We start from the raw sequence: 24,890 nt of genomic DNA, 5'->3' as shown, positions 1-24,890 counted from the left end.
CTTATATCAGCACATATATTCCCTATTATCCCAAATAAATTTGTTTATTATTCACTATTTTGCCTTTAATCTAAGTTACAATACTTTTATTTCCCAAATTTTTTGTTATCTTTTTACTTTTATTCTCTTCTCCACTGATCGGCTCGTTAGCTGCTTGGGCGATCAGTTACGCACTGTTGGCAAGTACTGGGCAAGCACCGGCTCCTTAATGTACCTGAACCTGCTCCAGTGTTGGTCAAGTCTGGTCTTGAAAGAGCTCACACTCGGTGCCGTCACAACACTTTCTGGTAGATTGTTCCAAGAGTTCACAACTCTGACTCCGAAAAAATTTCCCCTCACAGTTTTCTGGACTTGCAGCTTCTTCAATCTTGAGCTGTGACCCCTTGTGGGGCGAGCGTCCGCCAGCTCCAGGTAAGGACACTCGACTGAGTAGTGCCCCTTGAGATGCTTATACACCTCAATTAGGTCGCCCCTTGCCTGTCTGTTCTCAGTCTTTTGTATGTGTGTGAAAGTGGTGCTGCATTGAGATTATTTAGTAATTTCTCACTTTCTCTCTTCCTTCTACTTCACTTCTTCTCTTACTGTTCCTTCTCTTCTACTCTTCCTCCTCCTACTTCACTGTCTCTTATTCGACCTAACTGGGAATATACCAAAGCACCAGATAACCTGTACCGCTACATTTATAATCTACCATTTATAAAATAGAACCAAAGTAATCTACCTAAACTTCATCATATAATAAAATATTTGAGTGAAGCTCAAATTTAAATTAGGTTAAGTAGTTATGTTTGGGTTTATTTGAACGATAAATTATAAAATGTATCGGGTACATCGGAAAGTTCCTCGATGTCAACAATGGCGCTTGTCATTTTACTCTTGTTAAATATAAGATTACCAAAAGTTTAGTGAATATATATTAGCCATTACAGTAAAGTTAAAAGGTGCACAATTGGTCTTAACTACCTATTACCTATTTCGTTTAAGGTTAGGTTAGGCTAGATAAGGTAAGGATAGGTTAGGACAGTGAGAAAGGACGAAACGTGTGTACTAGGTGGTGGAAAATAAAACATAATAACTAAAATTGTAATAATAATAATAATAATGACAATAATAATGATAATAATACTGATAACAAAATCAAAACTCAAATCAACAACGGAAATGAACTATGATACAAGATAAATAAATGCAAACTAACAAAACAAACAAACACATTTATGATATACAGTACAGTAATCCCGTGTTTTTTGCGGGAATTACGTTTCTGAAACCCCAACGAAAAGCCAAAACCGCAAATACTCTTTTAGGAATCACTGTACCTGTGGCCACCAAACATCTCAGGTAGGTCATGCACTTAACCACGCCATGCTCTCCACTCATACAGAAGAGGTAAACACAGTAGCGTTCACAGTACGGTAGGCACGTGTGGGCGTGAAATTAAAATTGTTGTTTTTAAAGAATATTTTATACATACAGTATATTATTTTTCAGTATAAAAACGCAAATGGTCAAAACCACGATTAAAAAACCCGCGAAAAACACGGGATTACTGTATATATATATATATAAGTATTTGAGGATAACAGGAGACATTTTTTAGTATTTACAACAACTTTCATACTAATTACTTGCCTGGGCATCAATTTGTGTCGAGGTAACTGTATGTATATTATGTATGCTGGATTATATATTATGTATGTATATTATGTATGTGCTCCATTTATGTATTATTCATTCAGCCTAGCTAGCAGCGCGTGGCAATGTTATTACCATATCCCACATGCTTAATTAATGTGCCCGGCGACGTGTGGAAGCTGCTAATGTATCACTTGCCATACGTCGTCTACAGCAGCTGACCAGGAGCCTAGCTGGGAGGAGTGCTACCCCCCCCCCCCTCTGTGTACATACTCTTATCCAGTAAACCGAACCTACAAAACTATACAGGTGTTTGTGTTCTCTCCTGTATATAGAACTTATTACCCAGAACACCTAACAGTAACATCAAGGCCTTCACTACACCAAACTACTATCCAACACATATGACAAAGACTAATTAGGTAACTGTTCTTCATTACTGCTTCTCATATACTATCAAATCAGAACCTTATACAGATTAATTTCATACACCGTGCATAACAATCAGTCGATCATAGAACTATACACATTCATATATTCATATTATTCAATACTCTGAGGTAATGTACATGGAACTTATTCACTGAAATTGTACTGTTTCATACACAATCCTGGTCAACAATGAGTTTTTACCATACCTGTGTAATGTTTATTGTTTAACCCCTATCCTTTCTCTCATCCTTAATCCTCTGATGATAATGGTTTAATCCTCTGATGCTAATGGTTTAATCCTCTGATGATAATGGTTTAACACGTTGATGACGATGGTTTAACACCTTAAGGAAGAAAGCTTTAAATGTAGTTCTTGAAAGGGTTAAAAACACCATCAAAAAAGGTTAACCCATAATCTTTAAAAGGTTATTACACTGCTATACCATTCCTTCACTTGTAATGCACACACACACACACACACACACACACACACACACCAAAAAAACCTACTTGATACAGTACATCAGACAAATGAAGTCCATTCGCCACTCCCGCTGAACCATGAACCCCGAGATTCAGACACCTGAACCCGAAACATTTATGGACAGAATAATATATGAGACTACTGCTTCGGGTTCCCAAGTCTGAATCTTAGGGTTCATGGTTCAGGTGAAGGGGCTAACAGAGCTAGGTAGTTGACTGTACATTACACCTGTGAATCATAGGTTACACGGGTTCAATATATACAAAGGCTTAGCCATGGTAACTTTGGTGTCAGTTAGGTGAGGTGGTTGGGGGAAGCATTAGCCAGTATAATCTTGACTACAGAGGTATTAGCTGTCTATTTAGGAGACTTCTTCAGTGTGAGCAATGTTCAGTTGGTTAGGTTGGTTATCCGGGAGACTTTCTCTTCTGATCTATGAAAAAAAAAAGAAAATTGATACCCTGTAACAGCAACACTAATACTACTACTAAGAATATCATCAACAACAATGATAAAAATAATAAGAATAAGATTTTTTTCATTGTGTTTACTAGTCCTTTTGAGGTAAGTTACGCATTCAAAACAAAGAAAAGATCAAGTATGGTTTGTTAGGTTATGTTAAATTAGGATATGTTAGGTTAGGTTAAGTTAGGTTAGGATAAGTTACATTAGTTTAACTGAAGGTCAAGTTAGGTTAGGTTAGTTTAGGTTAAATTAGGTCAGGTTAATTTAGGTTAGAATAAGTTACCTTTGGTTAGATTTAGATTAGATTAGAGAACGATGGAATCTTTGTTGGTCACGACCTTAGTGCATGAAGGAGTGAAAACAAAACAGAACCATTCTAAAAAGACCTACCCTTCGTAAGACTCTCCTGACGACGGGGATAGATGTTACAGTCTTAAGTACCTTCTCATTTAAACACACCATAGTGACGAAGATGCCCACGCCCTGCAGTGAGTTGAGGATGGTGAAGATGATGGCGAGAGCTTGTGAACCTGAGGGGCAAGAGAGAGAGATACACTATACAGATCATAATATAAACATGTTGGTATTAATAACACTGCCACAGCTACTTCTTCAGTAATGGTGGTTATTTAAATATATCTCTTTGAGGAGGACACATTAAGCTATAACCCTTTGAGGACGATGGATTGATCCCCAGAAGACATATAGACTAACTTATCCTCCTCAAATAGTTAAAGCTTAAACCATCGTCCTCAAGGAGTCTCGGCTATGAAAAAAAGATAACACGTCACCCTTGATTATGAAAAAAAAGATACTGTAACTAAACCTCTGGCAATGACAGGATAACTAAACCTCTGGCAATAACAGGATAACTAAACCTCTGGCAATAACAGGATAACTAAACCTTTGGCGATAACAAGATGACAAGATGTACCTGTATTTACCTTTGGTTACGTAGAAGAACCCGGTGATCCAGGTAAGGCCGAGGATCAGAATAAGGGCGAAGGAGCCTCTGAGTTTCACACGATTGTTCTTGACAAATGAATTCCCGATCTGACGCTTCCCACATGCCACCCTCATAGCGAACACGAAGAATGTCAGGTTCAACTGCAGAGACAAGAAGATATTGTATCACCTGCAGAATATTTCCCTCACCTCAGCTGTTTATTTGACCTTAAGAATAACCAGTGTAATGCCAACCTTAATATAATCTAATGTAACGTAACCTAACCTGATTATTTCACCTTAAGATTAACCACTGTAATACTATCTTTGACATACCTAATCTAACCTAACCTGATGCCTCCCACGCACACTCAAAGCTCATAATTTTCACCAGGTGAGGGGAAGAAATTGTGGATCGCATAAGGATTAGCCCCCAGTTTATTTCACCTGGTGATTAATCATGCTAATGATACCTAGGTTAGGTAAATTAGATTAGGTTATGAAGTTTTAGGTTAGGTAAAGTTGCATTAGGTCAGTGTTACATTAGGTTAGGTCAAGTTGTACGGTATTAGGTTAGCATTAAGTTAGGTAAGTTGTATTAGGTTAGGTCAAGTTGGATCAAGTTAGGTTAAAATTAGGGTGGTTAACCTTCAGATACAATAAATTAGGAGCTAATCTTAAGGTGATGCCAAATCATATATCAGTAACTTAGAAGATATAACCTACTAGCATTATGATAGCCACAGGTCCTGCGAAGGTCCAGATCAACCCTTTAGGTTCCAGCCAACACCTGAGAGAAGACAAAACAACACAACACTTAGTCATCACAGGATTGACACCAACATAGGATGATCATAAAGTCTCTGTGCACCTGTAACAATGAAAACTATCAGTGTTCCGTGTTATACCTATTATATTACACACCTTGCTCTACTTACAACAAACACTGAAAGTGGTAACAGTTAATATTGGAAGTGGATAACATTTCCAATATTTACTCAGTAGAACAAGGCATAATAACAAAGTACAGTACACTGTACTATCGTGGACAAAAGTTCGCTCTCTCCCAAACTGAAGCAGTGTCGACCCCAAATGAGATAAAACAACACACCAGCACCAGATGACTGTCAGGGTAAGTCAGTTCGGAGACTCATTCCCGTGACTCAGTTTCACCACAGGGAGAGAACTTTTGTCCACGATAGTACATATTAAAATGGAACAAATATATTGTTCATTTTCACAAGTGCACAGGGAATTTTTATATCACCTGTGAATTTACAAGAACACTTTGGCAAGAAGGAGTGTGTTGCTACATACACGAGTCCAAGGAGAAAAAAGTCAGCTGACCCATCAAGGCGTTAAAATACTCACGCTCTCTCAGTACCATAGCCATGTGTCTGTGTTGCTATGAGCGTGATGCCCACAAACAGGAGGGGGAAGCCGTAGCCAACACACCAGAAGTACTTCGCCGGTTCGAATGTTCGGAAAATCTGATGATATCAAGAGAAAACCATATGGCGTCATAAGAAAACATGTGACTTCATAATAAAATATGTGACTTCATAAGAAAACACAAAATGTAAAAAGAAAGCACATAATGTCATTAAGAACAATTCAAGACGTTATTAAAACATATATCGAAAAATATAATGTCACAAGCAATCACACAATGTCATAAGAAAATATCTGAAGTCATGCAGTACATGCAGGTCAGCTGACAAATGCATTTAAACTTTGTAAGGAGGACACATGTATCTATAGCACCTTTAATATGTATCAATAAAACCAGACAGGAAAAGGGAAACTGTGTGGTTTAATCGGGACTTATCTTGTCCACATTTCCATTGTGGATCTACATGAAATATATGTACAGTATATATAAAAACTACATATAACTACATCATGCTACTATTATACTAACTGCGCCAAGCATGAGGTACAAGTTGACACCTTCGATGGCAGACCAGGTGAAGGTGGCAAGGAAGAAGTAGTGGAGGAGGGCGGCCACTACTGCGCAACCGATGGTGTCATGAGTAGCGTCCAGCCCCGACAGGAGTACCAACTCGGCCACCAGTAGACACACGCACAGGTGACGGTGGATCGAGATCATACAACTTCCACTTTGGTTCTTGTAAACAAAAGGTGAATAAATCGACAGTAAACAAAACAATCTGCAAGAGCAATAAACAAAACACACACACACACACACACACACACACTGCAAGACAAAAAAAACAAAAACAAAAGAACATCAACATCTATATCTCTTACCTTAAATGACTTCACTGCCAGAGACAAACACGTAATACACATTGTCAGACACAACATGGATAAACTGCAGCCTATGATGGTCCACCACCTAAGGATTTCCTGTTAATACATGAATGATTATAACACCTGTTTATACATAACTATAACACCTGTCGATAAATAGCTAGAACACTTGATACATAATTATAACACCTGTTGACACGTAGATGCAGATACCGAACCCCATAACCTCATATTCACCTGAAGATTTTCGTCCAACACACCATGAATATCCATAATAACAGCTAGATTAGTCAGGTGGTCACAGGTGCATATGGTGTAGTTCTCTGTTTGGGATATGAGTGAACATCTCTCATTGGACCAGCTATTAGTGTCTTCATTCCACCACACACAACTTGCTTTTCCAAGGTTGTATGAGTCGTCGTTCTTGTAGATATGATCAAAGTGGATTCTTACACCCTCTCCGTCGACTGAGGAGGTTAGGTTAGATTTAGATTAGGTTAGGTTAGGTTTATTTTAGGTTAAATTAGGTTTAGATTAAGTTTGATTTGGTTAGGTTAAGTTTAGATTAGGTTAGGTTAGTTTAAGTTTGTTTGTTTAGTTAGTTTAGATGAGGTTAGGTTTAGGTTAGATTAAGTTAAAGAAAGAGAAAGAGAAGGAAAACAAAGAGAGAGAGAGAGACGAAGAGAGAGGGAGACAAAGAACAGAGAAAAAAAAGAGAGAGACCTGAGACGATAATATCAAAGACTTTACTGATAATGATACACAAACCACAAAGATATCATATAGTATAACCCAAGGGGCTACCAGCCAGTGACTCATCCCATATTAAGTCTTTGGTACACAAATAGGCAGTATGACCTGCACTGCACTGGACTCAAGGTAACCCCACTTCCCCAGACTCAAATCAACGACTCTCAGGAAAGGAGGCGAGTGTTTTATGAAGACATCTTAGATAAACTTATCATCTTCAGCTCATGAACAGGGTGATCGAAAAGTCCCCTGTGCACCAACAATACTGTTGTCCATTGTCCTAAGGGCAAAACGTAAAGGGAATGTACATTTTGAGACCCAAACCCACGGGAATTTTAAGGATATGCTGTACCTTGTTCTACTTACAGCAAATATTGGAAATAGTCATAGTTACTGATGGAAGTAGACAACATATCCAATATTTACTGTAAGTAGAACAAGCTGTATAACAATATAGATATAACAAGGAAGAATAGTACAGTATTGTCAATTACAGCAGGTGCACAGGGACTTTTCAGTCAGCTCATATATCAAACTGTCACAAAACACTGTAAGCTGACCATAGGCAACAGTGAGAAAGAGGTAAACACAGACAGTGGATATTTACCTGCCGTCCAAGCACCACTCTCTGTCACTGTGGCACCAATTATCATGCTGTTGACCTGATTCGCCTTCGACACATGGGAGGGCACAGTTACATTGGGGTTACTGTAGAGAGGTCAGGTCGGGTCAATCATTGAAAATAATCAAATTTGTTCATCTGAATATGAATATTAACTACTGTACTCTGAACTTATCTAACCGAACACTAATCTAATCAAACCAAACCTAACTTAATTTAACTTAACCTAACCAATAGCTACCGTAACCTGACTACAGTATCTTAGTTAACACTCCACAATGCCTCTGTAAGCTAACACTCCACAATGCCTCTGTAAGCTAACACTCCACAATGCCTCTGTAAGCTAACACTCCACAATGCCTCTGTAAGCTAACACTCCACAATGCCTCTGTAAGCTAACACTCCACAATGCCTCTCTATCATATTTAATACTCCACATAGCTTGACTCACCAGGGAATGGAGTTAGTAGCACAGTGGAGGTCATTGTAGGAATAGAAAATGACAGTAAGAAGGCCATCTTCGTCTAAGTAGTTTTCATAGAAGTTCTCTGGCAGTTCAATAGCCGTATTTGGTGAGTTCTGATGATGGTATGTGCGATTCTTGGGTGTGAAGTAACTAGGATTCTGCCGTGATATTATTGTATCTGTAAATACAACAACAACACAAATGCATTAATAATTATGTCTCTTTTGTTTGTACATTATATCTACATTGTCTAGGTACATTGTTTATACACCTGCACCAAACATAATCTTTCCTCTGATGAATCTTAGTAAAGGGTGGGAAGGAGAGACTCACATGTAGATGATGAAGGAATGGTGATAGTGGCATTCTGTAGAGTGGAGGCAATAGCTAGGGCAGCTCTAGTAACACTCTTCTGTAGGATAGTGGAGGTGTTGGCACATGTCTCCTCGTCAATCTCAATCCATGTCTCTGGCTCTGACTTGTCCAATACCTCTAAGACAGTCTTCATGTATGTCTGTGGAAATTAGGTGAGGTGAGGCTAATGTTAGGTAAAGTAATGTTAGTGTTAGATGAGGTTATGCTGGTGAGGTGAGGTGAGGTTAATGTTAGGTAAAGTAATGTTAGTGTTAGATGAGGTTATGCTGGTGAGGTGAGGTGAGGTTAATGTTAGGTAAAGTAATGTTAGTGTTAGATGAGGTTATGCTGGTGAGGTGAGGTGAGGTTAATGTTAGGTAAAGTAATGTTAGTGTTAGATGAGGTTATGCTGGTGAGGTGAGGTGCGGTTAATGTTAGGTTAGTGTTATCTTAGTTCACAGTGAGGTTAGTGTTAAGTTAGCATTAAGTTCGGTTCTGAATATATGTAGGTACATATTTATTCACAACTTAAATAGCTAAAGGAGTCAGTTATGCTTTAGAGGACGTATTATATGTCCCAACGAGACGAAGAGACTGAATGTGAAAAGGACCTGGGTGTGAATGTTAACAATGAACTGAAGTTTTAGAGCCATTGTGAGAAGAAGGTGAATCAAGCAACTAAGTTATTAGGTCATATAAGAAGGTCGTTCAGATATCTAGATGGTCCGTCCCTCATAACGATCTTCATGAGTGAGGTGCTTCCCCGCCTGGAGTATTGTCTGGTCCCCGAGATATGCTAGGGACTGTCAGTTGATTGAAAATGTCCAAAGGAGGGCCACCAGACTGCTCCCTGCACTTCAGCACCTCAGCTATCCAGAGAGATTAGAGTGCCTGCAATATGCTTCGCTTTATACTACAGACGAGCAAGGGGAGACCTAATTGAGGTGTATAAACATCTCAAAGGGCACTACTCGGTTGAGTGTCCATACCTGGAGCTGGCAGACGCCTGCCTTACAAGGGGTCACAGCTCAAGGTTGAAAAAGCCATACGTCCAAAAAACTGTGAAGATAAACTTTTATAGAGTGATTATTTTGAGCTCCTGGAACAACTTGCCAAAGAGTGTTGTGACTGCATCAAGTGCGAGCTGTTTCAAGACCAGACTTGGCCAGCACTGGAGCAGGTTCAGATACATTCAGGAGCCGGTGCATGCCCAGTACTTACCAACAGTTCGTAACAGAGACGTGACCAACCGCCCAAGGGGCTAACGAGCCGATTAGTTTCGAAGAGGATAAAAGTAAAAAAAAAAAAATTAAAGTTTAGCTAAGGTAAGAAATCTGCAACTGGAGTCCTAGAGGAAGAACCCTTGATATCAACTATACTTAAATGTTAACTAAACATCTTGGTACCTGTGGTTTTTATTCTCTCTTCAACAATCACAATATATTTAAATCTTAATGAACTAGTAATGTTACTTTTCTTCAACAGTTTCAATATACCTGTATTTTACTTTTATTTACCTCTGCTATTGTTTGTTTCTCCTCAACTCTCCCAGCAGCTTCAAACGCTTTCTCAAACTCGCTCTCTAAAGTATCCAACTCCCCAGTGATATTAACCAGATTACTCTTGTCTTTCAGCTTCAAAGGCACCTGTTCCACACACCTCCTGTATGACACATGTGACAGCTGTATGAAATTTGGCAGTTGTAACAGAATATTTAAAATTTTCCAGAACTAGAAAAAACTCACAAAACTGTAATTACATACAACAAAGATTCTATAAAAATGTGTATACTGTAGCTTAAAAATTCTAAAATTAACCGAGAACTCTTAAAAAATACCCTATTCAATTGTATATAGAGTGCTGTAGTTATTTTTTATGTATAAAAATGTCACAATACTGGAACTCCCCCAAATTATATATACAGTACAGTACAGTATCTATAAATTCTTTAATCTACGTACACTCTCTCCTCTGGTGGGCAATACTGACACCAAGATTGATCTGTAAGACATCAAAAATATTGTCAAAAGTCTTTAAAAGTATGAGTTTATTAATTATTATTTCACTATCTCAAAATTCATCAATAATAGGTTAGGTTTAGTTTGGTTAGGGTTAGCATCCAGCCATGGTCAACAGTCCAGCATTGTGCCACACATACAAGCTACAGAGTGAGGCACCGTGTCACATGAAGGCTAATGGATGTCACACAGCTGGCCACACTATCATGTTATAAACCAAGTGTCAGAGACCAGTTCAATCTTTCATGTCATGAACCTGTAGTGTCACAGGCTCTATTATGTCAAGGATATGAACTCGACATACCTGGGACTTGTCAGAGAACCTGTCCAACTGTTATGTCAAGAACCTAATGTAAACCTAATGCAAAATTAATACATAACCTAACTTAATGCTAACCTAACATAACGTAATGGAAACCTAATATACGATCAAGACTTACCTTCAAGGATATCTGTCAAGTTTGTGTGTCCTTCACGCTGAGCAAGTGTTGTGGCATTCATTCCTGAGGAAGACACTGAAGGTTAGGAACTGACTGTGAGTACCACTACAGGTGAGAGTAAATTGGGAGATCTATGCATTAGTAGGTCAAGTAGGGATGTGTTTACAGGTGTTAAGGTAAGAACACAAAGAAAGCAGGTTACCAGCGTCGACCAACACTGATAAGCGTCATGAATGTGACCATGTTATCAAGCACGGACATATACAGTAGAAGCATGTTGAAGCCCGACGGCACTTGCCCGTGCAGGTGGACGTGTTGTTGAGGTGGTGCTAGTTGTGCGAGGTGTTCTTATGAATGTTTTGTCATGGTGGAAGTAGAGGTTTTGATCGTCAGTGTATTGTATTGAAAAAAAAGAAAGCCTATTTGGGCCCCCTTTTAGCTCACTAAAAAGATGTTGACATTCACTGCAATTTTCTCGACTGCGATTGATTTAATTTATTATTCCAGCACTTTTTCTCCTGATTTTTGCATAAGCACTATCGAGCAAAAGAAAATCTTCATCAAATGACGAGCTAGAAATCTTTACTGTTCAACAACTCGACCACAACTCGCAGATAAACCTGCGTCCTCTGTGTCCGCCTACCAGCAAGTGGGTAACTTGCTTTCTTTGTGGTCTAACCTTAGTTAAGAGTCTAGCCCACTGGCAAATGGCAAAAGTATAGCTTGGTGTGGTTTGGCATTGCATGGTGTGGTGTTGTATGGCATGGCCTAGCATGGGATGGTGTGGTGTTGTATGGCATGGTGTGGTGTTGTATGGCATGGCCTAGCATGGGATGGTGTGGTGTTGTATGGCATGGCCTAGCATGGGATGGTGTGGTGTTGTATGGCATGGCCTAGCATGGGATGGTGTGGTGTTGTATGGCATGGTGTGGTGTTGTATGGCATGGCCTAGCATGGGATGGTGTGGTGTTGTATGGCATGGCCTAGCATGGGATGGTGTGGTGTTGTATGGCATGGCCTAGCATGGGATGGTGTGGTGTGATGTGTGACATATGGTTGTAGGTAAAGAGGCAGAACTAACCTGTGGTGACACTGAGCGAGCGGTCGGGGCAGTGTGTGAGGAGGAGGTTCACTAAGGCAATCCAGTTGAGCTTTACTGCCAGCACCAGAGGAGTCATATCTGCAGTGACAACAATAAGAGTACTGTACTCAGAAAACAACCCAATTCTCCTCTATTACCAACACCACACTAGCAGCACTACCCTGTACTGTAGTTATTATTCGTAAATCTGTACTAACAGGAAGGAGTTTGAGAAAGGGGTTAAACGAAGTGAGGTGTGAAGAAGACAGAATTGGGACTAATGCTGTACATTTAACATCAAAATATGAAGATCTAAACAAGTTAAACAAAACTAAAAAGTGTGAAGAGTGTCAAGCTGCGGGGTACCGTACCCTTGACGATGTTGTTGATGTTAACTCCCTCCTCCAGGACATCTCTGACAGCGGAGATGTTCTCACTCATGATGGCTTCGAAAAGTTTATCTATTTAGAAAGAGTGATACATTGAAAATGATGTAAGGTTATATGTATATTTATTGGAATAGTCTGTGTTATGTTTGAATTAATTAATTAAATTGTCAAGGGTAGTTTCAATCATATAAGAATGCTTCTCTTTATCTATATAAAGAGTACACAAGAAACACAGATGTCTCAAATATTACAAGTTTTAATTCTATTATTCAAAAGGAAAATAGCACTTGCCTGTAGGGTAATATTTGTCTTTGCAATCATTCCAAGATACAGGACATTGTTCTTCTAGTTCATAGCAAAGTTGTCTGCAGTTGTTGTCCCCGATGGCGGGTTGTTTTGACCCAACGCAACTTATGCATACCATAAGTAAAATTAAATCAGGGGTACACTTGGATTCCTTAATGCACGCCAGTAACAGATTATCAGTTGTAAGAGGTTCAGTTTCAGTTGTATGGCTATAGGTGGTTGTAGTTACAAACACAGTCTTCCCATTACAGCCACTGTAGATTTAGAGTTCAAATAGCATCAGAGTTCTGTACCATAGCCATCATTACCTACGTACAGTATATGTGGAAAAAATGACAGGGAGAGAGTATAAGTTGTCTGCCTTATAAAAAAAATGTGGTAATGAAAGAAAATCTCAGACTTTTAATTACCATATTGTCAAGTCTCCACCTACCCCTATCCTCCCATGCACCGTCTACCTGTCTCCAAATTATTTTTGTTAACAACTGGGCATTAGTAGTTACTCGTGTTAATGAGGCGAAGTGAGCGCAGTTAAACACCATTACCAGAATCTGTGTAACTAACAGATAATAAAGTAGGTAAGCTAATATATATATTGGGGGCATAAGGTTAAGTGAACCAAACTACCCGAGTTCCCACTTCTTCCCTCCAGAGTAAACCCCAGCCCATTCTAACCTGACCCAACCTAACACAGTCTAAAGTAATCAGTAAACCTAACCTAGAACAACCTAGTCTAGTCTAATCCAACCTAACATAGTGTATCCTACCCTAATCTAACCAGTAAACCAAACCTAACTTAACACCACCTAATCCCCAGCCAAACCTAACCTAACCTAACTTAACACCACCTAATCCCCAGCCTAACCTAACCTAACCTAATCCCCAGCCAAATCTAACCTAACACAGCCTCACCTTAACCACTAGGTTGTGGGGTAGGCTAGTTCTGTACCCGTATTATAAATCCTTATTAGTATTGAAATCATTTAACAATGTCATATACTAAGAATATATTGAATAATGACTGCTTTCTAAATACATGCAGTACCACCATTTATTTTGTATTTATTTTCACGGTTATATAAAGTAATATATCTACACTCAGTTGATATACTACAACAATGATAATATGATGCCATGTGCAATTTATTCTACATCCACCTGACAATGCCTCACCTGGTCATTATCCAGGTACAGTCCCAGGTACAGAACCAGGTAGAGGTGCCGCTGTCTTCAAGTGAACATTCTATCTTCACTTCTTCACCGAGTTTTCCACGCTTTAAGAAGACTGTGTCACTGTTTCCTTCTGGGTCCAAGAACTCCTTTTCTGTACTTAGGCAGTGACATTCAGAGTCTGGAACTGTGGTAATCACTATACAGTACAGTAGAATGAATGTGAAAGACAATCATGGTTCTACTGCTTATATCAGGACAAAGCTTTTTAGGTTTGGTTAGTACTTTAGTTCACATGTCCCATTTATGCCTCGTCTCATCATGACCTGTATCCCTGGTTACATAACAAACACCCCCCCCCCTTACCTTCCTGGAAATAAGCATCAGATGGCTTTGTTGGCTTTCTTTGGTCAACCGAATTAGTTTACCATTCTTTTTATACCTGCACTTTCTATGTATACTGTATACCTATAGACATTGGCTATATACAGTTCTGTGCTTGCTGAATCAATGTAAATTTTTTTGATGATCTTACTGAATAATAAATAGTACATTGAAAAATAATTTAACAGTCAGAACTTGGTAAAATAAAGAGGCCGAAAAAAAATTACCTCCAGCTTCAGTCATGAAATTCTGTTGGGTGATGGCCGCCACCACCACCAACACTATGCATATCCTCAACGTCATTCTTCTTCACTTTCCACTACGAAAGCACAACTCTGGAAAAACCAAACACACACACATACACATAATAGAACGGTACCTTCTTACCAATTCATTAATTCCCCATTTTATAAATAAAGTCTTCCCAGAAAAACATGACAGTAATGGGTGTCAAAACGTTCCCGTATACTGTGGCATCCAAAAATTACCATTCTTCAGAAATACATAACAAGGCATATATATACAGTAGAGGAGAGTGTGACCCTAGGGGGCAGTGAGTGTCCACAATGGTCCGGTCACTAGGCGATGACCCTATTAATCTTCATAAGCACCGCAGCAGTCGGTAGTCAGGTCAGAGGGTAAGATGGCCCAACCTTCTCACCTGGTTACAAATCTTCTTAATTACGAAATTATCCAGTTTGTACATAACATTACTCAAATTCATGTTGACGGATTCGGTATGTTTAATGAGACTGGATTCTATAATGTTCCTACTGTCAATTGAATTACAAGGTAATATTGAGGAGGCATTATCCCAGTCAATGCAATGCTTATTATCCTTGCAAGGAACCTTGTAAATGCAGCCGCCTGCATTGTTACATAAGAACATAAGAAAATAAGGAGTCTGCAATAGGCCGGTTGGCCTGTGCATGGCAGCTCCTGTCGAGAGTTACTACCACTCTCTATCGTCCATGAATCTATCTAGCCTCCTTTTGAAACTTTCCAGCGTTCCCGCACTTACTACAAAGTTGCTAAGCTTGTTCCACTCGTCCACCACCCTATTTGTGAACCAGTTTCTTCCTATCTCCCTCCTAAACCTAAACTTATCCAACTTAAATCCGTTGCTCCGAGTCCTATCCTGCTCGGATATTATAAGAACTTTATCTATATCCCCTTTATTGAATCCTTTCACCCACTTAAATACTTCTATCATATCTCCCCGCACTCTTCGTCTTTCTTGGGAATGCAAGTTAAGTTTCTTTAGCCTATCCTGATATGGAAGGTTTCTAAGTCCCGGAATCATTTTTGTCATTCTTCGCTGCACCGACTCTAGTGAATTTATATCCATTCTATAATAGGGGCACCAGAATTGAACCGCATAATCGAGGTGTGGCCTGACTAACGCAAGATATAGTTGCAATAAGACCTCTTCAGAGTTGCAATAAGACCTCTTCAAGTTGCAATAAGACCTCTTCAGTTGGGGGGGTTCTTGATTAACATTTGTTTTACAGTGCATGAATTTTTAAATGCCACATTGACGTTCCAGGTTTTTAGTTGTAAAGGAATTTGAGAGAAATTTTGGTGAAATCTGTTAGTATTACCATTTCTCAAGTAGAGAGAACACACAGTATATATCTCTCACGGGAGCACATAACTAAGCTTCACATAAATAAACACATAACACGCAACAATATACATTATTATTCACTAACAGAAGGAGGAAGGAAAAGGAGGAGGGGAAAAGGAAAGGGGAAGGAAAAGGAGGAGGGGGAAAGAGGCTTCACGCAACACATCAACTCAGGTATCACGTAGAACAGTTCACATCACCTCAAAGCTCAAGTATCACGTACACATGAACTAAAGTATCATATACACACACCAGTATGCCCGGCCCCCGGCGGCTCGTGAAACAAAAAGTGGAGGGACTGCAAGCCTCACACCGAGTCCCCACCAATCAATAAGCATGGAATTTCAGAACAGTACAAGCAGGAACAAAGAATATACACGCCAGTTTAACATCAGTGTTTATCAGAAATGTGAATGGCTCTGTGGTTGTGACGAGGCAAATACTTTATTCTGCTTTCCATGCTTATTGTTTGCAGGGCCGGTGCAAGATGATTTGGCGCCCTAGGCAAGCCTTTAGATGTGCGCCCCCTTGAAAGTTTTGATAAGCTAATGTAGGTACAGTAACCCATGACTACATTGTTTTCATCTTGTGGCTTTATTACTTCACCCATGCAAATAACCAATTATTGTTATTACATTAAGTCAATAAATTCTTGACGTAAACTTCAGAGGTCAGGTAACCTTGCCTCATCCCGACAAAGACAGGGAAGGGGCGGCTCAGCCGCCCTGGCAGTAAGGGAGGGGAGGGGATGGTGGGGTTGGGAGAAGGGTTCCTCAGATGTCAGCCTTCAGGTCAATGCTCGACAGTTCTCCAGGCCGCCAAAGATAAGGACCCGGGTTAGTCCCTCCGGGGGGTTAACGAATAATATTAAAAAAGAAAACACAGTCGGCTACCGTCTACCTACCCTCGCCTCCCTCCGACCCCCCACCCTTCTAACATCTTGCTCCGACCCTCCACGCCTCCACCACAGTTTTCCCTTCATTTTTAATTTTATCCAAGTTTGCCCTGAATTTGTGGCGCCCCCAGATGTTGGCGCCCTAGGCGATCGCCTAGTGGGTAGCGCCAGCCCTGATTGTTTGGTGGGGACTCGGTGTGAGGCTTGCAGTCCCTCCATTTTTTTTTTCACGAGCCGCCCGGCCGGGCCGGGCAGTATCATGTATACACGTGTCTTCAAGTATTTAAACATTCCACTAAATCAAAATATATTGATGTTAATAAAACAAAACAAAAACATTATCAAAACAAACCTACAGCTTGGTTATCTAAAAAATGAAGCACACCGTATAAAAACAATAACCGTTACCGTTGTGTTTGGATGAGAGGAACTGGAGTTTGTCTTAGCGGATTTCAGGCGCGGGATGACACACCTCTACCCTCGCCTGTTTTCGTGGCTACACTGTCCGTGACATCCGTCCACTCGACACTCGAGTCATGAGTCTCGAATCATGCGGTGTTGCACTTCAACTACCCTGAGAGATTGGAGCGCCTGATCTTGCCTAGCTTATACTACAGACGAGCAAGGGGCGACCTAATTGAGGTGTATAAGCATCTCAAGGGGCACTACTCAGTCGAGTGTCCTTACCTGGAGCTGGCGGACGCTCGCCCCACAAAACTGTGAGGGCAAACTTTTTCGGAGTGAGAGTTGTGAACTCTTGGAACAATCTGCCAGAGAGTGTTGTGACGGCACCGAGTGTGAGCTCTTTCAAGACCAGACTTGACCAACACTGGAGCAGGTTCAGGTACATTAAGGAGCCGGTGTTTGCCCAGTACTTGCCAACAGTGCGTAATAGAGACGTGACCGATCGCCCAAGCGGATAACGAGCCGATCAATTGAAACACCTCAAAGGTCAATTCTCTATCGACATCTGAAGCTAATGGATCCCCACCCCACTACAGGTCACATCCTTAAGTTTAAGAAGCAAATTTATTTGCAGTGAGAGTAACTGATATAACAACGGGACTAGATTCTGTTGTGGTGGCAGTGTGAGCTCAGTAACTCGAGGGCAGAGTTGACCACACGGGCACAGGTTCTGGTCAAATTTACTATCTTCTTCGCCACTGATCGGCTCGTTAGCTGCCAGTGCATACCTAATTTTTACCAACAGTGTGTAACAAAGACGAGACCTACTGCCCAAGCAGCTGATGAGAGATTCAATGACAAAGTGATATGATACGGTACGATGCGAATCATTTATAAAACAAACGAAGAACATTGGTCCCACTTTATATTGGTACGCATGGCAAGTGGTGAACCGCATGCCTGTGGTGGGAATGTTTGTTGTAAAGGATGTGAGAGTTTTTTTGTTTTAATTTATTATTTCCTCCAACTATTAATTTACTCTTCACACTGCACCGGCTGTTAGTTTACTTATTTCATATATTTTCTATGTTGGGCATTGATATGATTAAAAATAAGCTTGATGACACTAGCGTAGCTTTTGGGGGGCGGCACTTTTGGGTCTGCTCATCACCCATATCTGCAGGTACTGGAGACGTTAATCCATCCCTTTGTATCGGCGGCAAGTTAATCCTTGTCGTGTCTGACCTAACACCTGACCCACTTGCCACCGATACAAAGGGAAGGATTAACGTCTCCAGTAGCTGCAAAACCATGCAGGTTGGTTGGTTGTACGGAGAGAAGAGAGCAGTAGCTCTGGGAGTGGGAGAAGGATAAAAGTACAAGGTAAAGTTCAGAAGTGGGAAGTAAAGGAGAAGGTTAACAGCAGGTGGGCTATCCACCTTGCGGAGACGGGTTTTTTTGTCTTCCGTAACTGTGCTGCATTAGAGGTTCATGGGGTTAGGGAAGGCCGGTCTCAGCCAAGCTAAGCTAAGTTATTCCGAGTTGTCCTTGGGGCATATTATCTTAGGGTGGGGGGGGGTCCCTCCAGGTCCTTGTGGCACTGTAGGGATGATCCCCATCTTTTTTTTCTTTTTTTTTAACTATTTAGGTCTCTGTTTATTTGTGGGGTCCCTCCAGGTCCTTGTGTGACTGGAGAGTTGTGCCCATCTTTTTGGTTCTTATTTGTTGTTATTTTGTTGTTATTGTGTATATAGAGGCTCTGGTTCTTCATTATCATTTTTCCTGCTTCTAGGCCACCATCTGTGTGTTGTATTGTTGTTTTCCTCGATTAATTTGTTTAGTATGGGATCCTGTTCTTGCTGGATTTTTTCCCATATTGCATTTGCTTGGGTGTGTATTCTGATGTTGAGTGGGTCTATGCCGTGTTCTATGTGTATGTCTTGTACTGTTTGTGTGTATGGTGGTTGGTGTTTTGCCGCTCTTCTGAGGGCTATATTTTGTACTGCTTGATATTTAAGTTGATTAGTTCTTGCAATTGTGTTCAGAGGTATCGGAGGGTATTCTAAGTGTGGTCTGATCAGTGCTTTATATAGGTGCAATTGCGTGTTGGTGTCCAGTTGGAGGAATCTTCTGAGTTTTGTAAGTTGGGTTCTTGCCATAGCTATTCTTTCATTAATGTGAGGGATTATTCCACTTCTGGATATTTTGAGTCCTAATGTTTTTCCCTTGGCAACATATGGTATTTGTTGATTGTTGATAATAATAGGGCATGGGTTCGTTTTCGCGATGTGAATTATTTGGAGTTTTTGGACATTGGTTTTTATCTTCCATTTTCGTTCATAGTTGTTTATTATCTCTATTTCTCTGCATGTTCTAATGGCCATCATTTGTTTTGATTTTCCCGGGTACCTGATTATCTGTGTTACATCATCTGCGTATGCTATATATTCTGATTGCCGTGGTTGCGGCATATCTGCCGTATATACAGTATATAACGTTGGTGATATATTGCTGCCTTGGGGAACTCCGCTATAAAGGTTGAAGGTTTATCCTAGATGGTTGTCAATGATTAGTTTGGCCTTTCTGTTATCTAAGAAATTACATAGTAGTTCATGTACAGCCGACCAATCCACCAGTTACAAGCAATTCACTTCAGTTCTGCACAAGTCTCCATCGTGACAAGACGAGTGAGTCACTGTGCAATATGTATTTTTTGTGGGGGCACGGGGGGCAAACTCAAGGGCCGCCCCGGGCGGCACACACTCTAGCTACGCCACTGCTTGATGATAATGAAGTAAAGTGGTAAATGACTTTGCCCTTGGAAAGGAGAGGAGAGAGAGAGAGAGAAGTAAAGCATAGAAACGGGAAGTAAAGTAGGAGGGGGTGATAGCTACTCTATCTATCACCCCCTCCTACTAAATAAGCTTATCACCCCCTCCTACTAAATAAGCTTATCACCCCCTCCTACTAAATAAGCTTAAGACTAGTATTGGAGATTGCTGGCCACTTCGCCTTATAAGCTTAAACGCCCTAAACACTCCAGCTAAAATATATGTTAACAGAATACCACGAATATGACAAAAATACCAATATTAAAAAAACCAACATCAACAAAACTAAAATTACCCTACAATTATAAGACTTAGGCTAAATTATGTTAGATTCATCTCATGTACTTCGAAGAGTATTGTAAAAGAGTAATAATATAATATGCATAAATGTCGTTCGTGGTAGTAAACTAACACTGGTTACCTCAAGTTGACAACACAGGATAAGGAAATTTTTTGTTTTAGATCTCAGTATAAAGTGACTTAATGGTGACCTGTCTACTGATAGAGAAAGAGCCTCCTCCATCTTAATAATAAAGTAAAAGGTAAGCAATACTGACACTGTGGAAACTATTCGATTGATCATATGTTTGGGAGGAGAGGCAGAAGAGGGTGGGATTGTAGGTACAGTTGGGCACAAGGGCAGCTCATTTAGGGATTCCTGATGACTTTTAGACATCCTGGGGTGATATTTTCCTTTGAGTTTACCTCCAAGATGTTGCATTAATTCTGTTCATTGACAGGATGTATCTGTATGTATTTTTAAGAGATGATAATAGAAGGCGATAATTATTATTGGTCAATTTATGGTATCACACTGGTCTTTACTTCGATATTAAAAATAGGTTTTTCGTATGTATTTTGATGAGTTTCGAACGAATTTGATATTCATTAACACCGGAAATCACAGTGTTTTTTTTTTAGACCCCCCACACCTTCCCCCACCCAATAATCATAACAGAAAAAGATGATTTTTTTTAGAATAAAAAATTATATTACCAAACAACCAAGAAAGCCTAACCTAACCGTTGTTCATGCCCCCACATCTTACCTTAACCTGTATATGAATCCAATAATCCTTTATAATCATTAACGGAAAAGTTGCATCTTTTCCATTTTTTACTTTTTGGCTGAAGAAAAATATTGACACCGCCAAATATGTTGTTCTTCACGCAGTGTACGCTGTTTATTACACTTTGGACAAAATGCTGTTCTATACTTGGTGATGCACCGTGTTTTATGAAAAAAAAATTGCCTCTTATTTTTCTGGTGAAACTCGGCAGTTGTGGCAAAATAATCTTTCTCACAATTTCTGCACAGCTCTTCCAGCGGTTCAGTTATGTCTCCTACTAAACATTCAAATCTTTCCTCCAGACCCACCCACTCATTGTTCATTGGATAAAACAAAAAAAATCTTGCCCAATATAAATACTCCTTTTGCTATTGCCAATTAAAAAATTCCTCCCCCCCCCCCTGCACATAAACTCTAGACGCCTAAAGAGCAAAGATTTTTTTTTAGGTTGCCCCCGAGGGGGCTAGTTGGAGGCCTGGAGCGATGCATGAGCAGGGGGTCAGACCACCTCCACCACAAGTAAACAAATCGAATCCAGGAAAAGTGTCACAGAAAAAAGGCACGGAAAAACCCAACCTAACTTAACATACGTGCAATGCCATCATATATATATTGTGCTTTCAATGTGTACAAGTCATGTGACTTTATTTCCGTTCCCCGACAAATCATTGCGACACTTGTGACTGAGCGAAAGTAATAATCTTTAAAAATTAATATCGCGGTTATCCTTAATTTCCGGTAGAAATATCATAGAAGAAAAATGTCTTAGAATTGTGTAAACATTACGAGATATGTATTAATAACAGCGAAAGAAAGACCTGTGTAAAATTATAAATTCACCGAAAATATTGATATCCTCACCCAACCCAGTGTTACGTAACCTGAAATAATAGTTAAGGTATCTTCTGTTAACAACTACAATAAAAAACTCAATGATAGGCGCCAGTGAAACATCGTGTAGTGTCATTTCCTTTTGTCAACTTTTTGGCCATTTTTGGGAGGTAAGAAAACATTTATCTTCTATATATGTACTAAAGTTGCTGTTTCAGTCATGTATCTGTCCTCAACTGTTACCAATCCCTTGACATAACGAGGCTGTCTGGTAAAATGCCGGAATTAAGTCTTAATCTGAACAGGAAACAAATTATCAATATTGATAATACTAAATAAAAAAAACCTTGGTAAATTGTGGTTCGCCTTAACAACATTGTATACCCGCACTGTCTACGTACATTGGGATCACATGAAGAATAATCTCCCTAATGCTCTCTGGGGTTAGGTTAGGTTGTGTTAGCATTAGGGTGTTTATTCATGTGATCCATACATTGTTTACCTATATTGTCTATGTGTATGCTGAACCAGTGTGAACATGTATAATTTTTTTTTACTGAATAAGAGTATCAGATCTGTCTGTCTTTAACTCTCTTGTGCAGTAACCCTACATTTCTCCCCTCCTCTGCCATACCTTAATACAGTATTGTATAGGAAAATATCTCTTTTTAAAGATAATTGGCAATAGAACCTGTAGTATGTAGAATATACTGTACGGTAGTTAAGTGTGGCCAGGAGTGGGAGAAACAGCCCCTTTACCCATTTGGTCACGGTCTCCAACTGATGTTGGTATTGTATTTTGCAAGAAAGATAGTTACTCATGGCAACTGCTGGGCTGAACTCACCATCCCAATGATGTAAGAAAATAAAATATTGATAACCTGACCCAACTCTATATCCCTGGTTATTTTGTAATTGTTTCAACTGTGTTTTGAAATAATTTTTAAGAACTTTTATGGTTTTGTTGGTATTTCAGATTGAACAGTGATGGACACAACAAGTATTGTGCTGTCAAGTGCAGTAGTGATCACCACGGGCGTTGCTGCGTTAGCCTTGTACAAGTGGCATCACACAAGAGAAGTCCTAAAGACTTACCAAGACAGGTATAATGACCAGAAGGAAATTCAGAGACAAATGTTTCATCATTATGGGAGCTTAGAAGACTTGTCACTGTTAAGAGAAATTATTCCTAAAGAGGCTGAGAATTACCACCTACGACTGGCCCAGTTCTGCAATAGTGTGTGTGATGAAATTGGAGTACCAAAAACTCGTGTATTGGATGTTGGCAGCGGAGCAGGCGGACTGTCATTCAACCTCAGCGTCCACTTCCGAGAGGTTGTGGGCACTGATATTAGTTATTACGTGATCGCATCGGCCCAGCAGCTGAAACAATTTGGTGAATTCGGCTCTCCGTTCTCTAGTGAGGGCGGGAAACACATAATTCTCCACTGTGTTCGGGTACCTGATGATGCCGTGAAAGAACGAGTGGTATTCTGGCATGAGGACGTTTGTGCCCTTTTGTACACGTGTGGAAAGTTTGACTGCGTCGTGGTATCAAATACACTCACAGATATGCAAGACCCTAAATCATTTCTGTCAGATATCGGAGATTACGTAGATGCTGGCGGGATGTTATTTATCTCGGACATATACAACTGGAGGGATGGTCCAGAAGAACTCTTGGGAGGAGAAGGAGACTGTCTTACACCTTCTCTATTAAAGAAAGTGTTAGACCCAAAATGGACCCTGGAGGAAGAGAAAAACATGCCATTTTTTGTACCACGATGTCGCCGCCTCGCAGAACTCGGGAATGCTCACGTCACCGTATGGAAGAGAAGAGAAACGTTGGTAGAGCCTAACGAAGAGTGATTTCCGTGAAATTGATAACAACATGGAAGATGATAACTGTCGTATAAATAAAACAATTGTATCTAATGGCAGTGAAGATAATGATATCTGGCACTAATTTTGAAGAACTTATCTCACTTTAATTGGTTTTCATTATGATACAATTATTTTTTTGTATTATTTATGTTGGATAAAGAATAATCATCTGATAATACAATAATTGTAAATCCCAACAATAATGTGTATTATTAACACTGATAAAGTATAAAGATATAAAATGTTAGTGGAAAAAGGATAATTAACTAAATTGTTAGTGTTAAATAACTATCTGAAATGGTAATATTTATGGACTTTACGACCAGAAAAGGTGATGATGATATTATTTAAGTCTAATTATGATCAGCGAATTGTGTTAATTGTGTGATTATCTTTGTCTTCAGTGATATTTCAGAACATCAATAGATCGTAATGTATTGACCTTACACGATGGTCCCGGTGAATATAAACTTCCGATAAGTTTGTTTGTTTACCTTTGGTGGCAAGGATTATTTATTTATAACTATCGAGTTTCTGCACACCTTTGTGCTATTTTGATCACCTGAAGATTAACTTCCAGCTTAATTCACCTTAAAATTAGCTGCTGTAACTCTCAACTTAATTTAATCCCTCCAGTAGCTAGCTTTAGGGTGTTTAATCATCAGGTGAAATACCCGGTAAATTGGAGGGGGAGGTAATCTTAAGTTGTTCATCTTTCTTTTTACCATTGTTGATGTTCTGTGGTAACAAAATAAAAATATGGTATAGAGTTCCTTCCTGTTGTTCAACCCTCCTCTTCCGTTATGGCCAGCAGTATCGTCGGCCGGTAAATGCAGTTCTTGGCCCGACCTTTGAAGATAAAGATAGTGTGATGGTGTAGAGTCATTACTGAAAATTATCAATTGTGCAGGTGTGTCAAAAAGAGTACCGTACTGTACTGATGTAATTTATACAACACGGACTATCTGCAGACCATAAGCTACGCTGGTGTTTTGGAAAACTATACAAGGGGCTCTTGTTACAGTGTGTGAGGGATGTGGATAAGCATGAGGCACCGACTGAATTCATTATCTTAGAGTGTGGGTTCGAGTCCATCGAGTGTCCCTCCCTTAACTTTACCAAGGACTCTCGTG

General features: G+C 39.8%; 2 protein-coding genes across 7 annotated transcripts; one reads left to right on the top strand and one right to left on the bottom strand.

Annotated features, from left to right (window-relative positions):
- Nucleotides 1-1,895: 1,895 nt before the first annotated feature.
- Nucleotides 1,896-17,456, bottom strand: LOC121862738 (adhesion G protein-coupled receptor L1-like). 2 transcript variants are annotated; one of them, XM_042361071.1, is made up of 20 exons: nt 17,425-17,456; nt 14,443-14,550; nt 13,835-14,018; nt 12,647-12,915; nt 12,338-12,427; nt 11,967-12,065; nt 10,886-10,948; nt 10,389-10,428; nt 9,945-10,089; nt 8,407-8,587; nt 8,059-8,251; nt 7,593-7,693; nt 6,473-6,702; nt 6,233-6,331; nt 5,883-6,089; nt 5,333-5,451; nt 4,688-4,751; nt 3,961-4,123; nt 3,407-3,546; nt 1,896-2,984 (listed from the first exon to the last, which is right to left on the bottom strand). In XM_042361071.1, exons 2-20 carry the CDS (start codon nt 14,516-14,518, stop codon nt 2,913-2,915), a joined length of 2,535 nt encoding a protein of 844 aa, XP_042217005.1. In that variant the 5' UTR covers nt 14,519-14,550; nt 17,425-17,456; the 3' UTR covers nt 1,896-2,912. The 2 variants fall into 2 exon arrangements, with proteins under 2 accessions (XP_042217005.1, XP_042216999.1); XM_042361065.1 differs by lacking the exon at nt 17,425-17,456 and adding an exon at nt 17,146-17,317.
- Nucleotides 17,457-17,536: 80 nt separating this feature from the next.
- LOC121862706 lies at nt 17,537-24,526 on the top strand. 5 transcript variants are annotated; one of them, XM_042361030.1, is made up of 2 exons: nt 17,537-17,581; nt 22,850-24,526. In XM_042361030.1, exon 2 carries the CDS (start codon nt 22,861-22,863, stop codon nt 23,740-23,742), a length of 882 nt encoding a protein of 293 aa, XP_042216964.1. In that variant the 5' UTR covers nt 17,537-17,581; nt 22,850-22,860; the 3' UTR covers nt 23,743-24,526. The 5 variants fall into 5 exon arrangements, with proteins under 5 accessions (XP_042216964.1, XP_042216972.1, XP_042216986.1 ...); XM_042361038.1 differs by lacking the exon at nt 17,537-17,581 and adding an exon at nt 17,629-17,738; XM_042361052.1 differs by lacking the exon at nt 17,537-17,581 and adding an exon at nt 17,781-18,017.
- The last annotated feature ends 364 nt before the right edge of the window (nt 24,527-24,890 follow it).

Source organism: Homarus americanus, unplaced genomic scaffold (genome assembly GCF_018991925.1).
Source record: "Homarus americanus isolate GMGI-L3 unplaced genomic scaffold, GMGI_Hamer_2.0 scaffold40248, whole genome shotgun sequence".
Lineage (NCBI taxonomy): Eukaryota > Metazoa > Arthropoda > Malacostraca > Decapoda > Nephropidae > Homarus > Homarus americanus.
The sequence above is the reverse complement of the archived record's forward strand: the minus strand, read 5'-3'. Positions and strand labels throughout refer to the sequence as shown.